This window comes from Siniperca chuatsi, linkage group LG2, assembly GCF_020085105.1.
Source record: "Siniperca chuatsi isolate FFG_IHB_CAS linkage group LG2, ASM2008510v1, whole genome shotgun sequence".
NCBI lineage: Eukaryota > Metazoa > Chordata > Actinopteri > Centrarchiformes > Sinipercidae > Siniperca > Siniperca chuatsi.
Genome location: NC_058043.1, coordinates 34,551,373 through 34,568,255, shown reverse-complemented (window position 1 = coordinate 34,568,255; position 16,883 = coordinate 34,551,373). Strand labels below are relative to the sequence as shown.

Genomic DNA, 16,883 nt, shown 5'->3' with positions numbered 1-16,883 from the left:
TTAGCCATTTCCTCCTTCTTTGGTTCCCCCCTTCTGTGTGTGTATGTGTGTATTTATTTTAAAGGCAGCATTGTTGTTGTCGGCTGTATGGAGTCACCGCAGGCGCTGCAGGCAAACTCCACTTCCTCCCAGACAGCCCATAATTCATCCATGTTGACTTCAGACACTTACACTCCCTTTTTTCAGCCTGCCATGACCACTGATAGGGCCAGATAGAGTGCGTATATGTGTGTGTGTGTGTGTGTGTGTGTGTGTGTGTGCATTTCAACAGTATTGGCGGGCCTGGCTGATTTGATACATGCCTGCGACATGAATGCCATGCCGCAGGCGTCCACACACCTGGTAACCTACTGGCCAGATTGAGTCACAAGGTGAGGAGGGAAAAGTAATGCGGGAGGAAAGTTGACCACCGCCCTGGGAAATATGTGGCGTTTCTCTGAGCGAGCAAAAACAAGCTCTCAAGTCGGCGGACAGCTTTTTCATTTGGCGCTCTCCAAGATGTGGAGGAGTACAGGGTAGAGAGGGCGAGAGAGAAATTGGTGGAGGTGGAGGACGTGTGGAGGGCTGGTATTGGTGGTTTGTGTTTCTGTTATGAACAGAACGCTGTGAAACAGGAACAAACTCAATTTCAAGCCCGGAGTCCTCGAGGAGAAGCACTTGGTCCCTCCACCCGCCTCCACTGCCAAACGAAGGCTTTAACCTCTTCACTGCTGCAGAATGTTTTGTTGGAGCTACAGGACCCTCTGCCTTTAGAGCTAGTTCTCATCAAGGTGTCATGAAGGTCAGTCAGTACTCTGAAGAGAAGGCTTGTTTCAATCCATCTGTCTTGTGACTTCTTTTGTGAAGCTGTTTTTTAGCTCGCTGTCACTGGGTTACAATTAGGTTAAAGCAACACAAACAAAAAGCTGTCCATGAAGGTGGAGGTGGGATGCAGAGAGAGAGAGATTTGGGCTTCACTTCTGTTTTCCTGCATGTAAGATGAGAAGAAGTGCGAGGGGAGAAAAAAGCAAAGTGCTAATTACTGCCTGTCCTGTTTTCTTCACACAGTTCCTGTCACATTAAAGCAAAGCACCAGACATGCCACTAAAACCTATCGCTTGTATACAAGTCATAATTCAGACAACTAGAGCAAATTAGATAAATGACTCCCAACACCTTCAAAGACAGAGGGATTTCTCATTTGAGTGGAAATTAAATTAATACCACTGGGAATGGCTTGTGAGTCTTCACACGGTCTGCTGTGGTGATGATACACAGCCTCACATGTTTTCGGATTGAGGGAGGGGATATATTTGTCCTTTTTTTGTCCTTTAATAATAACTGTATAGCAAAGCAAAATTCCCTTGGTGCATTGAAGAATTATTATATCCACTTGCGCCAGTACGCTGCTTTCATTATGTCACTTTGGTGGGCCCATGAAGAGCACTCTGAGGAGTGTAATTGGCGGCATCCATTTGTGACCTTGGCTAAAGTGCGAAGGGCCATCGCATCATCAATACGAGACGACGGGACGTCGCCGTGCTGAGGGAGGGAGAGGCAGAGAGAAGGCTGGTAGATGGGGGAGGGATGGATGGAGGGATGAGAGGATGGTGGCACTGCCATCTGTCTGTGTGTTCTGACCCACTGCCCTCCTCAGCGGCCCAGTGCTCAAATTAGGAGGAGTGACACACCAGCTAATTGAAACACGTAAGTGTGTGTTTGTGTGGGAAGCAACAGTCTTTGCACAGAGAAATTAGAAGATCATGAGGCTCCACTTGACAAGATTTTTATGGAAAAATACTCCCGTCTTATTAGCCTAAATCATGAAGTGGAGCTGCAGCAGACAAGAGTGCTCTATCCCCATTACCATGCTTTACACTCATCCTATTTGCCTCCATGAATTGTGGGTGTAAACACTTCTTGACCCACAGGAAGTAACACTTCAGATCAAAACACAAAACTCTCTCTAAAACAGCGGCAACCAAGCACTGTTAATTGTTGGACTAACCCAGATTAGAGCTCATCTCTTTGGTGTGCTTCTGTATATGTTAGTAAGCACCCTGTGTGCAGTGTACTGTCAGGTTTCAAGAGTTCTTGCTATTGAAGTTCATTATTTTCTATATGGCAGCTTTTTTTAGCCACCAAAGAGCCAGACTGCCTGGTATAGTTTTAATAAAGTGATCTGCAAAATCAGTAAATGTTTTTGGACATCATATGTGTTTCCTTTCCAATTCCACACAGGTGTTTTCAATTATTCTGGCTAATTAAATCTTTTTTCAGGCTCAAGATGGGCAGAGCTATGCTGGGAGTCATCTAATTTTAAGTACGTAAAGCTCCATTAATTGGGATTTTATTCATAAAACTTTGAATCAATGCAGAAATATCAGCTAATTCTGCAGTGGTAATCAACTACTGTGATGATTCCCTGATTAGCAACCTCATCAGGTCAAAGTTTCAATTTGTTAACGACCAAATGCCTCTAAAACTAATGGCATTCCCATCAGACTCAGCTGTTCTTTGTGGTTAGTGCAAATTAGCAAATGTTAGCATGCTAACACGCTAAACTAATATGGTGAACATGGTAAGCATTACCTACTTAACATCAGCATGTTACCTTTGTCATTCTGAGTATGTTAACATTCTTACATTAGCTGTGCCAAAGTACAGCCTTTTATCGTTTTGTTCCATGGTTTTGGTTTAATGCCGTATTTACAGTTCAGTCTCACTGCTCTCATCGACCTCGTTTCCAGCAGCAGCAGGAAGCTGTTTCAGTGTAGGAGCTCTGATAAACCCACCTTACACTACTTTCCCAGCACCAAAAAGCAGACAGACAGAGAGTTAGTAACTTAATTATCTATGGCAGTAATACGACAGGGCTGTCTATCTTTTAGCCTGTTCTGTAGTTATTCTACTTCCTAGTGGCCAACATGTATTAATGCAGCTTTAAAAGTATCATACAGGTGTTTGTCGTCTCATCCTAACAGGTGCAATAAAAGCTAACCGGAAAGTTAGATGTCAGTCAAGCACAGTGTGCTCACGCAATCCAGAGAGGAGGTCTAATCAGGCAGAAGTGAAAACCCCTGTGTAAGTGTACCATGGCTCTGCAGACGCGTTAAGTACTCATCACTGTGATGTTTTTGCAGATGGAAGAAGTCACTTGTCAATCAAACTGTGTGGGTGGTTCTTGTTTTGATGAATTTGGATTTTCTATAGGTGGTGCTGTTTTCTTTCTATTTTCAGTCATGATAGTTTTATCAACTATTAAACAGAAAAAAAAGAAGGATACATGTCATGACTTCCTTTTTGCCAGTGAACAAAGAAACATCAGAAAATTCAGAAAATCTAATGCCAAATATTTCTTGAACTTTCAGTTTGCAACATTTCCTAAGTAACCACAGAGTGATGCTAGATAATCTCTGAGGCTACATCCACACTAACGTTTACGCCTAGCGTCCACGCTACTCTGGCATTTTCAAACCCCTAAAACAGAGACTTTTAAAAGCGATGACGCAGACACCCACGTTTGCTCCCCGACGTCACGACGTGTCCTTCCCTGATTCATCATGCCGCTATCACGTGACCCAAACAACACCAGACTTGACCACCAGCGTGTAATTCAGTATGGATAATGAATTACAGGCATTGCTGACCCTGTCGTCTTTGCTAGCAGCTGTTGTGCAGTTAAATTCTGCATTTTAGAATGCTACTACTGCCTACATGCACAGGAGGCAAGCTATTATTTGAGCGATTTGTAACAATTCCTGTGCCCAGTTGCGTTATCAGCGCTCCATGGAGTGTCAAACAGATAGATGAAGTATAAGAGACAGAAAGCTAAGAAGTGTGAAGTGTTTTGTTAAACTCATTCTAATGTGAGGGACATCATTTAGCTGCTTGACAAGCAGCCTGAGGGCAGAGATCATATTAGCTGGAAGTGTTGAAGGGAAGAGACACGCACACACACACCTGCTAGAGCTGAAGATGTGGACACTGCCAGTGGGTAGAATTAGTTCTACTTAAAAAACTTTTTCCTCATCTGTCCATCCCTCTTTCTTGTAATAAACTGCCACTCAGATCTGAAGATGTGTTCAGACAGAATGTCAAGTGAATTTTAGATGCAGCAAGATTGCATACAAAGTCAATGGAAAGATGTGGGTGGGCACAAACAGATGCAAATTCGAGGAGAAGAGGCGTCTACATGAGTTGAACATGTTTCAACTTCAGTGAAATTTGCGCTTGTCCCCAGGACTTTATAAGTATACAGAGAGGAGAAGAAAAAGGAGAGTGGAGGAAAATAACAGAAGGAAATGGAGTTTCTGGTTAGCTCTGAGACCAGCTTTCGCACAAACAGGCAAAGTAGCAAAGTACAGTCAGTGGCAAGGGCGTAGGTTTGCATATGGGCATTGTCCCTACCAATATTTTAGCGAACTCATTCGCATTATCTTTGGAGTGAAGCCATTTTAAATCATTCCGATGAGCTCTCCCGGAGGCTACGTCAACTTATTGGCCGAGATACATGTGACTATTGCTTAGGTGTTGTTTCAGAACAATGAACAGTGCTGAAAGAAATAGAGAGAGAGAGCTGCAAATGCAGCAATGTAAACGTCTGTTTCCCATGCCAATAAAGGCTCTTTGAATTGAAAATTAACTGAATTGCAAGCCGGAAAAAAGCTGTTTCTACGCACCTCCTCTCGCTAATTTTGACAGATAATCGTTCATAAATTCAAAAAATATTTAGCGCTCTGCTAGTACTACGTTCTTAAGTGAGTGCTCTGATTAATAAATGTATTCTTTGATTTTGAAACAGTAGCCTTAGGGCTTGTGTCCATATGCGTTTCTCTCTCTCACTGCCCACCCAGTATGGGATGAATCATACCATATCTTAAAACTGAAAAAAAGTTTGAAAGCTTGCCATCTAATAAAAAAGGTTTTGCAAGATTGAAACTAACTTTTGAAGGCTTGCATAATGTTTTGATAGGCTGATTTAAAAAAAAAAATCTCTGTAAACATTATTTTGTTTACTGACATCATAAGTTTCCCTTCTTCACAACTGCAGCACTCTTTTCAGTGTATTAGTTTGTTTTCCAGGATTGAAACCTTGTAAATGGTGATTTGTTGAAAAGCAGGGGGTTGTTGTGTCCATACCAATGTTGAGACCAAACCTACGCCCTTAGTCAGTGGTCAGTGCGTAATTTGCTAGCTAGCTACAGCTAATGTCTGTACTGCCATTGGCTGTTTGGAATGAATAAATACGGACTGCATTCATGCAAGTAACAATTAACTTTGTTTGTCTGAACGCACATTACAGTCTGTCTGTGTAATAAAGCTATTAATAAGCTAAGCTGATAAAGCTAACTGTTAGTGGTTTTGGACTTAATTTGTTTTTCTAAGAAAATAAATCAGCTTTAAAAATAAATACTAGGTGTAGGTGGTAGTGACACATTTAATAAGACGGTGAGTATTAGTAAAAATGTAAACCTAGGCTATTTGTTTGAAGCTCATTAAACACGTAATGCAACAAATCCCCAAAAATGTATGAAAAAAAGGAAAAAGAAACTAACATCTAAAATTGTTAAAGCAATGTCTCAGTATGTATTGTTTTGAATGACAACAAATGGATATAGGTTGCTCTGGCACATGATGGGGTCAATATTTTGTTAATTGAATTAAGTTAATTAATTTAATTTAATTAATTTGTTAATTTTGTTCATTCTTTGTTTTCTGTCTGGATTTATAGTTAGTGTTATGTTCTTTTGTAACCGACTTGAAACGTATAGATGTTGAGCTGCTGATGATAACTTTAAAGAGAAAAAGATAGGAGAGAGGAGTTGCAGTCTGATCTGCGGGTGATTTTGTCCAGACCACGGTGACTTCCAGACACAGATTCCAGAGATTTCTGTGACGGTAAACGTTTTGTTTCCTGTTCTGTTCTGAGCCTGGACCCCTGAGGCCCCAGCTCCGAGGGCTCCCAGGGCTCCGAGGGTGGACCAGGTCAAGGTGACATCACACGCTGTGGCACGCAGCTCAGAGTTGCCGTGACGACCGCCCCGCCTCATCAGTCACACCTGTCAGACAGGTGTAGCCTGTGTGTGTATGTGCGTGACTCTGTCGGGTGCCAGTGCACACAGAGGATAGTGATGAAGGACAGGATGGATGGGGGAGGATGGGAAAAACAATCATTTAAAGTTCATCACTTACCTCTGTTGTTTTGTTCTTTCTCTGCAGTGAATCTACTGGACACGACGACGATCACAGGAGACTGGGGCTGGCTAACGTATCCGTCACATGGGGTAAGAACAGCACAGGAAAAATACATATTTAATCAGCTTTTCAATTTAGTTTCAAATTCAATTATTTTCAAATTTAACTCCTGGTGCCAACATGATGAAGACTAGGCTACAGATGTCAAATTTACCTCGAAGCCAATGTCTAGTCAGCATCAGCATGTTTGCTTATTGCATCCTTATTGTACTGTATCTCTGTGAAAACCCAACTGCACAAATTTCCACCTCGAAGCCACACCTGTTGCAAAGATACTCCTATTTTAATCTGAGGGAAAGTGAGGCGGTGGTTTCCCAGTTGAGGGGGAACCTGTGCTTATTAAATGGGATTCGGTTGTAACGCTGACATCACAGGCTAATTACGTGTTCGTCTGTTGCAGCCAGACAACTACACGCAACGCTCACCTAATTCCAACATCAGCTCTGACATCACTTTCAGCCCCTTCCACATATTGGTAGCAAGGTGCAAATCACAAAAGGGGGGAGCCTAGCCTCCAAGGGGAGGAAGAGGAGAGGGAGGTGGAGGGAAGAGGAAGAAAGATGAAAGAGAGAGAATGAGGTGACAGCGAGGGCACGGCGTTGCTACATTAGCATATTGTAATGCCACATAATGCTGCCTGGGGTGATGAATTAGAACTCCAGCCGTGATCTTTATAGCAGCGAGATGCCACCGTGTCCCAGACTCCCCTGGCTGTCGGTGAAGTGGTAGAAACATTTAACTCACCTCCGGCCCACACAACAGAAGGCGGTGTGATTGAACGTTGGCCAGGAGGAACAGATGGATTGTCTTTCAAGTCCTGAGAAAAGAGCTGGAAGAATTGGATTAGAGTTTTGAGTAAAATCAGCGTGAGAAGTGAATCTCCTCCATCCTGACAGGCCCCTGTTATAACATCTAGATCACACCCAGCCCATAGAGTTTCATTTAATTGGTTTAATATGCCAAAAATATTCACTTCTAACTTGATGAGAGACGTTTTTTTTCACTCTGAGCTCATGAAATGTTTGATTGAATGCAGTGAGAGCTGGAGCTCAGCTTTGTGGCATTATGGTCAGGTTACATAAGGTATGCATCTTGTGCTGAATGGCAAGAATCTGAGGAAGGTGAAACAAGCTGTATGATGTTTTGATCTTATCAGACAGTTTTTATTTTAGTACTGCGTTCAAAGTGGCATAAGCCTACAGGGGGACAAATGACTACACTATCATTGAGGGTGAAGATGTTGGTTCATATCACTCCCTTGTGCATCCATTCACTGTTGTCTACATCAGTGGTTCCCGGACCTTTTTAAACCACGGCAACAACTTGGGGAGGGGGGGAAGCGCCATCCTGCCCTGATGATGGCCTGTCTGCCTGCACAGACAGCAGCTGTGCACACGCCCTTTGGATCGGGTTGTGGGTTGCCAGGTTGTGGTGGCAGATGGGTTGAAATTGTATGGAGTGTGTGGACTGTGTTTCACAGACAATCTGGCAACTTGGGTAATGTCAGAAAAACATCCAAAACTTGGATCCGTGTATGATGATTATTCAGAAATCTGAGGGACATGCAAATTACGGGAGTTTCCCGGGAGAAACATCAAAACGGGAGGGCGCCGGGAGATGGCTTGAAATACGGGAGAAACCCGGGAAAAACGGGAGTTTTGGCAGGTATGGTGTATGATAACGGTGTCAACGTAAAAAGAGTTAGTTAGCATGCAAAGACTCTGTGTCTGTGTGGAGCATAACGTTAACTAACATCAACTTGGCATGTGGAGAGAGAGTTCGGTTCTGCTGCAGGACGCGCTGGAAGACAGCTGCTGCTGTCGGCAGAGGCAGTGGACCAGTCCAGGAGAAAAGAGAGCGAGCAATGGCCAGCTGGTCCTTTTATTGACCTGGTGATATCACGGGTCACAGGTCACACTGACCTGCACGGCTGTGAAGTCTGGAGGATTATGGGAGATTGAGTTCAATGGCTCATGTTTCACAATAAAAGTTCAGTTTAAGTCACACAAATGAACGAATTCATCGGTGGAGTCCCAGTGGTCCCAACACAGTACCCATTACACAAAGGCAAGGTCACAGAGTTTAGAAGGTTAAAAACTACCTCTTTGCTTCTTACAGCACCAACATATAAATAATGTTCATGTTATGTGTCCTCTCTAGGGTATAGTATAGTATAGTATATCCTATGTCACCTTTTAAAAGGAATTAACTTAAAGTGGTCATATTATGCTTTTTGGCTTTTCCCCTTTCCTTTATTGTATTATGTCTTTTTTGTGCATGTAATAGGTTTGCAAAGTGAAAAAGCCCAAAGTCCACCCCAAAGGGAGTTAGCCTCTCCTACAGAAAACTCTGCTCCTGAACTGCCTGAAAACAGCTCGATTGTAGTCCAGCCTTTACTTCCGTAACGTATCTACGTTACTATGTAACACGCATCATAATGCACAAATTGAGCAGTTTCCACGAGTACACCTAAATATGAAATGAAAATAACATTAGATACCCTCCAGGCAGTCAAAGGTCATGAAGTTTTTACTGCGATGTAGAGACAGTGCACAGTTAAAACGTTACCTATGAAAGATAAATTAGTTACAAATGAATAACTTACCACTCTGAAATGTCTCGCTCCAGTCTCGGTTGTGAAGCTGGTTCGGGTTGTTGGAACATGTATGGCTGAACTGAAGCCACAGTAACCTGCTTTGGATCACACTACCTTGCTTGTCAGGACCTGCCCTACTCTGCTTCTGATTGGCTAGTAGTCCTCACCTAGGTGCTGAGCATGTGCAACTCCCAACAAAGATTGAATAGAAGTGAGATGCCTCACTCAGTAGCTACAACGGAGCGTTCAAGACACAGGGTGAAAAGAAGTGCTGCAGCAATGTGCATGAGGAAAAATATAGTGCTTTTTGAAAATCAAACCGCGTAAACCCACCCGCTTTGTACTTCACACTTATTTTATTTTATACTTATACCCACTTGGTACTTAATTTATTTTCTGACCTGTATTATAGTGTGTTATATTTTTGCTTAGTCCTTCTATTCCTGTGTGCATTGATGTGACAGTGAGCTGCTGTGACAAAAGAGTTTCCCCTCAGGGATCAATAAAGTATTTCTGATTCAGATTCTGATCCTAAACATATTCTAGTACAACCCCAAAATAAAATTATGAACCTGAAAATGAGCATTTTAAGTCATAAATTATATTAAATTCTTAAATGAAAACTTTGAAAGTCATTCAAAGTGGGGTTTTTTCAAGTTTCAGAAGTAAGATTGCTTATATTGTGACCACTGACAGTAAAAGTGTGTATTTTGACAGTCTGGGTGCATAGTGTTTGAAAGAGCTTGGCTTGTACAGTGTGAGTAAGGAGCAGCATGTGGGAGGTTTGATGTACTTGGAGCAGTTAGTGCCGCTGCAGACTGGGTATGTTTGGAGCGTGATAATGATGCATTGAAAATTATTCTTCAGTAAAGCTATCAGACCAGCAGCAGCACTTTATTGCTGCGGGCCTGCATCTACTTTCAGTTTTTTCAGCCACGCTGACCGGAAACCAGAAAAGTACCAATGTCTGATGGTTTGAACCCCCTTGTTAGCACTGCTAAAGACAACAAGGACATAAAAAGTTGTTATAGTGAATTGTGTTACCAAACATTTGCCTATTAACACATCCAGCAGACATGGAGCAATTATTCTGAGTCATGTTTCTATCACCCGATGAATGTAAGTCCAATATTCATTCTCCTTTTAACTCTATCTGAGATAAATGCCCCACTATGTTCACCAGCCAGTCGCTAACTTTGTCTGTCTGCAGTTTGGTACTGGCAGGTAGCGTAGCATATAGTGGGTTTACTAAGTTCACTTTAAGTGTTTTTTGCTGAAAACAGCTGCCTGCTGCTGCTGGAAGCAAGGTTAATACGAGTGGTGAGAGTGAACTAAAACTGTAATATTGTGGGCCACAAAACCGAAACTATGAGCTGAAAGACACTAAAACAATACATGCTGTCCACGAGCTGAGGGGAACTGCAGAGTTGGTGATCATGGTCTGTGGGTTTGTAACTACAAGTGACACCTTACACATTATTCATAGTCAACTGATCTATTGTTAAAACAAAAATATTGAGTAGTGTAGCTTTAACTTTGGCTGAACTTAGGAAAGAATCACGATTACAGCAACCAGTAACTAACATTCACTTACTTAACTTAACATTCATATGGCATGTGAGTATTGAGTTAAGATAGACTTCCATCTAAACCTTTTCTTTAGACACTTAGACACTATTTACAATGTGACTGGTATGCAAGGTGCCTCAGAAAGTATATTTGTGTGTATATGTGTGAGAAAGAGAGAGAAAACCATTGCTGAGACCTCATGGGTTCTTTGATAAATGGATGTTCTGACAGTTTCTAACACTCACACACACATTCACACATACAGTACACATATAAGGTCATTTTTGCTATCCTGACAGCTTACAGTGTTATGAATGTGCCATGCTGGCAGCATCAGTTTTTTAGCTGGCCTCTGCTCCGGGCAGCAGCAGCTCTTTGATGGTCTTAGGTCGAGAAAATACAACTGCAGTGGAAAGAAGAGATTTCTGTCGCCTGACGATTATGTCACGCATAGCTGTTATTGTTTAGTGCTGAGAGTGACTTGTTTATGTACGGTCACATCTGGTTTGATCCACAAAGCAGGTGAGAAGTTTGGATTCTGCAATATTATGCGAAATGTACTGTTACAAAAACAAATACATTAAACTTGGCTCTGCTGTTATCCTGCAGGTTCAATAATGTTATTTTTACATTGAAATGTTGTTCAGGAGGGGACACACATGTCACTGTGAGTGAGCGAGTGAGGCAAAGGTGAGGGGGAGAGAGAAGGAGAAATAGATAGAGAGGTTGCCTACAGGGAACACAAGTGGAAGAAGCGTCAAGTCCACACTGGAGGAAGATGGATTAAATTGTCAGCGTGTAGTTTCCTGAATGTGTAGTCATTTTCAGACAGAGGTCCAGGGGTCGGGGGTAGACATTTCCTCACTGCAGCTCAGAATAACTGTTTAATTTTTTTATTTAATTTTTTTTTTTATTGTACTCCTTGCCAGATGAATTCTCTTTGTATTTAGGCATACCACATAGTATCTTTAAAGCTGATCCAATGAATATTTTGATATTAAAAAATGACCAAAATGACTATGGGTAATATGAAATGGGTCACTCATAGTGATTAAGCCACAGAGAATTATCATCATACTATACAGCTCTATGGAGTGTTTTAGCATCTTTCAGCTCATTGTTTTGGTTTAATGGCCCACATATGTACTGATTTCAAACTTTAGTGCAGTGTCAGTGCTCCTATCAGCCTCATTTCCAGGCAGCTGTTTTAAAAAAAAGCTCAAACAAACCCACTGCTCAGCACCAAACAGCAGAGAGACAAAGTTAACAACCACCTGGTGAACATAGTGGAGCATTTAGCCGCTAAAGAGACACACATATTTATCAGGAGTTGGTGGAGACCAAAACAGAGCTAAAGGAGAGGGAAAATATTTGTTAGACTTGGTGCTGAGAGCCACAGGCAGGGTAGAGATGTCCGAACGTGTGGAGAAACAGACCAACACAATTTTGGTTTTGGTCTTTTCATGGCATTTGTTGACAATAACAAAAATATAGAATACGCTCACGGTCCAGTAACTATCTAACCTTAGATATATCCGTCATGTACGCACTAATGCTGGCAGAACTGCTTTCAGGTACTATGCACCTTTTAAATGGAATGAACTGCAAACTGCCCACAAACTACAGTCTTACATTGTCCTTGGAGATTTTAAAGCTTTATTATCTGATGTCAATGATTTGTTTAACAGCTTTTTACTAATTCCTTGTTTATTGTGTAGTTGTGTTGATTCTGTTTGTTGCTTGTGTTCTTTTGAATGTTTTGGTTATCAGGCCTCTCTTGGAAAAGAGATCTTGATCTCTATGAGACTGCCTGAATAAATAAAGATATAAAAAATAAAAATGAGAGAAAAAAAAGACAGAGACATCACCGAGGTGTGAGTTCATACTCCTAGAAAGACGGAGGGATGGAAGGAAAAAGATGGAGAGACAGAGAGAGAGGGAGGGAAGCAGAATGTTTTCAACAATGTTATAGCCAGATTAAAATGTTTCCAGGAAAAGATTGTCAGCTTACACTTACTGTTCAATCGATGGTGTGTGTGTGTGTGTGTGTGGGGGTGGGTTAGGTCTTTATTAGCACCCTGACCTCTCCCTCTATGCCAGTCTCATTTAGATGACATCATGACAGATCACGTCTTCGACTCAAGGGGCTTCTTTCCATCCAATTTATTCAGGCAATGGTTAAGACGCCCGTGGGCTGTCCCAGGAGCATCTTTCTCTGTTTTCTCTCTCTTACTCTCTCTTCCTCACGCACACACACACACACACACACACACACACACACACACACACACACACGCATGCACGCACACCCTCTTGGAGCTTGTCAGATAGGGCAGGAAGACTTCATTATCCTCCGGTCCGATCTATGTTGGCCATGACAGGTTCATCCACCGGCCACCCCACAATCGATACAGCTGACAGTACGGTGTGTGTGTGTGTGTGTGTGTGTGTGTGTGTGTGTGTGCGTGTGTGATGATTAACGTGGGCCGTGGAAGCCATGATGTGGATGAGCAAGTGATGAGCTGAAGTGTCAAAAGCCCACAGTCTGTTGCTATTACTAACTATTTCTCCAACTCTCTCTTCCCCTCTCTCTCTCTCTCTCTCTCTCTCTCTCTCTCACACACACACACACACACACACACACACACACTTTGCATTTTACAGTCTGTACCTAACACTGCCTTCCACTGCTGGTTCTTAAAGATGAGTTTTATCTGATGGTTGAAAGTAGTCATTCATGGTGACCAGCAGACTCCCTGTTACCACTCAGAGGGGATCTTTAAAGTATATAAGCAATATTTTAGCATTCAGTCACATGACTACTTGTATGTCAAAAGTGTTGCTTGTAGTGATAAACCCACAGAGAGTTATCACCTGAGTCTGCAGTGCTTCTCAGCTCCATGGAGCTTTAAAGCAACTTTCAGCTCATTGCTTAGCTGTCTGGCCTGCAACTTTTTTTGTTCACTCTCATGACGTCGTTTGTGAGCAGGCAGCTGTTTTCAGAGAAAAGGCTCTAAAATCTGTACAGTACCTGCTCAGCACCAAACAGCAGACAGACAAAGTTAGCAGCTAGCTTGTGAACATATTGAGCATTTAGCAGATAAAGAGCCAGATATTTCCCCAGGACAACAAGGAGAAAGAATATTGGACTTTTGTCAGGCGGTCAGAAACACGATCCCAAATGAAGGATAATATTGCTCCGTAACTGCTGAATGTGTAAATACACAAGTGTTTGTTAACCAGTTCACCATATCAACTTAATGTGATGATATGTCATTGTTGTGATCATAGCTTGTTTCCGCTGCCCCCATGTGGCCAAAAAATCAGTTATTGCATGTTTAAAGTTTTTTAAGGAAGCTTCGTAAATAAATTCCTCAGATGTTCTGCTGTTTTGGGGAAACACTGGCATTTTCTGTTATTCTTGTTGATCTTAGTGCTGATATCAGGCTGTAGCTCTTTTGCCAACTTGTGCTGATTTGAATTTTTGCCTGACTATCAACTGGACCAAGAGACACAGACACGTTATAATAAAGTGAAAAAGTATCTCCCGTCTGTCTCCCTTGTTATGGAAATTGTTCATGTACTTGTAAGCGGAAAATGCATTGAAATATAAGCTAAGAGTGATTGTTGTGAAACATAAATATTACCATGTAAAGGGTAAAAGAATGGAAAAATATATTAGACTTCTCCTGTGTCGTATAGCATGATACTGTATGACAACCCGATTACCACAATACCCTGTGTGTTTAGGTGTGTACACCCTGCACACGTGTGTGTGCTGACTTATATTTCCAGCAGGTTATTCCCCAAAACATGTCATCGAATTACTTAGCAGGGGGGCCCACAAAAAGTGTAGTCTAGGGGCCCCTGACCACCTTAATCTGGCACTGGTCACATCTCACTATCATACCTCATTTTTTAATTATTTTTTTATTGTAGTAATTGTCTTGTCATTTTACACGATAAATGAGGTGGTCCTGGTCTCTGAGTGGGAGTATTTACTCTACTTTGACTTTATCCAGCAAGGTTGAAGAGAATACTGACCGTAAACACTGATTGTTTTTTCTTATCATTTCATAGGAAAAGAAACTGTCTAATTCAGATTTTGTAAGGAGGAGCAGATGCAATTTAAAGTTTTGGGGGTGAAAGAGAAAAGTCATATAACAGTTGGTAACAAAGCAATGAAACACTGAAGCACTACGATACATACAGAACAGTGTCTTTGATGTAACTTTATATTTTATTTTACTTTATTTAGCTAGAAAGTAGGCTGAAAGGAAATGATTGTAAACCATATCATTTACTTAATAATACTTAATTAGAATTATTATAATTATTCTGAGTCATAATTTTGAATTCTTAAACCTAAAATGCTCATATTGACTATTTTTGATTTCTGACTTAAGTGATGACATTATATTCAAATTAGTTCTGAAAATCATTTTTGAATAAGAAGTCCAACAAATTTTTGCGACATTTTTCTCCTGGGTACCTTTCTGCTGCTATCAGTAGCACCGTCCTCCACGTCTGATTACACACGTCCTTAACACACCTTCAGCTAGTTCTTGAACTTGCTCTGTTGCTGTCCCGATGACCGTTTGCAGCGGTGTAATTGACCGTACAAGATCCCATGAGATAGCGGCATGGCCGACACAGCACAGCTGCTATTGGCTGATGGTGGAGCTAACACATCTCTGCAGCTGCTCTTTGAAACTATCTCACTTAATAAACATGCCATGTGAAGGCAAAGATGTGTTGCAGGTGCTGGATCACTGGAGGGGCTTGATGTGGCGTCTGTAAAACCAGCATAGGAGTGTGTGTGGATGCTGGCAGGTTGGTATGGTAGCTTCAGCATGCAGATGGGCTATCTTGATTTGAAAGATCTTATGCCAGAGCTTCCCCAAAGGAAGATGAAGCCAGCATGATCCAAGTTTGGATTTCCTGATCAGCACTGCAGTCCTCAGAAGGGAAACTGCCCAGGTGTCTGAATGAGAGATTTGAGGCAGACAGACAGACCACCTCAGCCTCGACAGGGTTTGACAGACAGCTTTATTCTGCTGTCGGCTTTAACAGGCGCAGCAGGGATGATCTGTTTGGAATGAAATTATCTGAAATGGGCCTCAAGTGTGGGGTTCTCTCCCTCCCTTGCAGTTTCTTGAAGGCTTGTAGAGTCTTGTAGGCTGTTGCACCAGCTACAATATGTGTAGTTCCCATTTAGCTTTGTTTGAACATAGATTGGGAGTTACGATATAATAAGACAAAAAAGTATGCACCATAGAAGTTAATTAAAAAAACATCAGTCCAGCTATTTTCTATACTTGCTACTCTTTTGCAGGGTTGTGTTAAATCCCACCATGAGCAAGCACTTGCCGACAGTGGCAAGGAAAAACTTCCTTTAAGAGCCAGAAACCTTGGACAGAACCAGACTCAGGTTGAGCGACCATCTGCTGCTGCCAGCTGGGCTGAGGGGGGGAATTGCAGAATTTGCAATAATCCAGCCTAGAAGTAACAAATGCATGGACTAGTTTTTCTGCGTCATTTTGAGATGTGCCTGATTTTTGCAATGTTACGTAGGTGAAAAAAGACAGTCCTTGAAGTTTCTTTCATGGGGGAGTTAAAGGATTAATCCTGATCAAAGATAACTCCGAGGTTCCTTACGGTGGTGATGGAGGCCAGGGCAATGCCATCTAGAATAACTATATCTTTAGATAATGTGTCTCGGAGGTGTTTGGGGCCAAGTACAATAACTTGAGTTTTGTCAGAGTTTAACATCAGAAAATTGTAGGTCATCCAGGTTTTTATGTCTTTAAGGCATGCTTGAAGTTTAGCTAACTGATTAGTTTCATCTGGCTTGATCGATAGATATAATCGGTCGATAGATATCATCCGCATAATAATGAAAGTTTATGGAGTGTTTCCTAATAATATTGCCTAAAGGAAGCATATATAGGGTGAATAGAATTGGTTCAAATACAGAACCTTGTGGAACTCCGTGACTAACTTTGGTGTGCACGGAGGACTCACCGTTAACATGTACAAACATTCCTTATTAACTTTTGTCATGTCAGGACTTGTTGAGAGTAATGTTAGAAGAACCAGAGGATATTTTTTTCTGGTACTTATGTTGACAGTCTGCTGTCACTATTGCTCCATTTTTTAACCTATACAGTGGACTTTTACCTCTTTCATCATCATCAACAACACTATATTCTAAAACCTGGATTATTATTATTTAGAAAGGGGGGGGGGGGGGGGGGGACAAACTAGAGCTCATTTTAATCTTCTTTTAGGAGCAATATTCACATTATATTAAAGATAATATTATTGTGCACTACAGCACTACACTACTGCAGCTGTTATTGTAAAACAGGGTCACCATGAATTTATGCTGCAATTATATGACACAGTAATGTCTGACATTTTCAGTTTTTCCTCTGGATAGAGTGGTTTAAATAATATGGCTGAACTGTTGTCTTGTTAA

General features: G+C 41.7%; 1 protein-coding gene and 1 long non-coding RNA gene across 5 annotated transcripts in view; one reads left to right on the top strand and one right to left on the bottom strand.

Annotated features, from left to right (window-relative positions):
- The window catches only part of epha8 (eph receptor A8), a 135,330-nt gene that overhangs the window by 28,958 nt on the left and 89,489 nt on the right, over nt 1–16,883 (top strand). For all 4 annotated transcript variants that reach the window (XM_044174814.1, XM_044174804.1, XM_044174795.1 and 1 more), the window contains exon 2: nt 6,202–6,266. In XM_044174814.1, coding sequence (XP_044030749.1) covers nt 6,202–6,266 — 65 coding nt within the window. The remainder of the gene's footprint in view (nt 1–6,201; nt 6,267–16,883) is intronic.
- On the bottom strand, nt 639–7,022 carry LOC122865946. The gene is made up of 3 exons (XR_006375582.1): nt 6,982–7,022; nt 6,175–6,241; nt 639–967 (listed from the first exon to the last, which is right to left on the bottom strand). It is a non-coding gene; the product is annotated as an uncharacterized LOC122865946 (long non-coding RNA).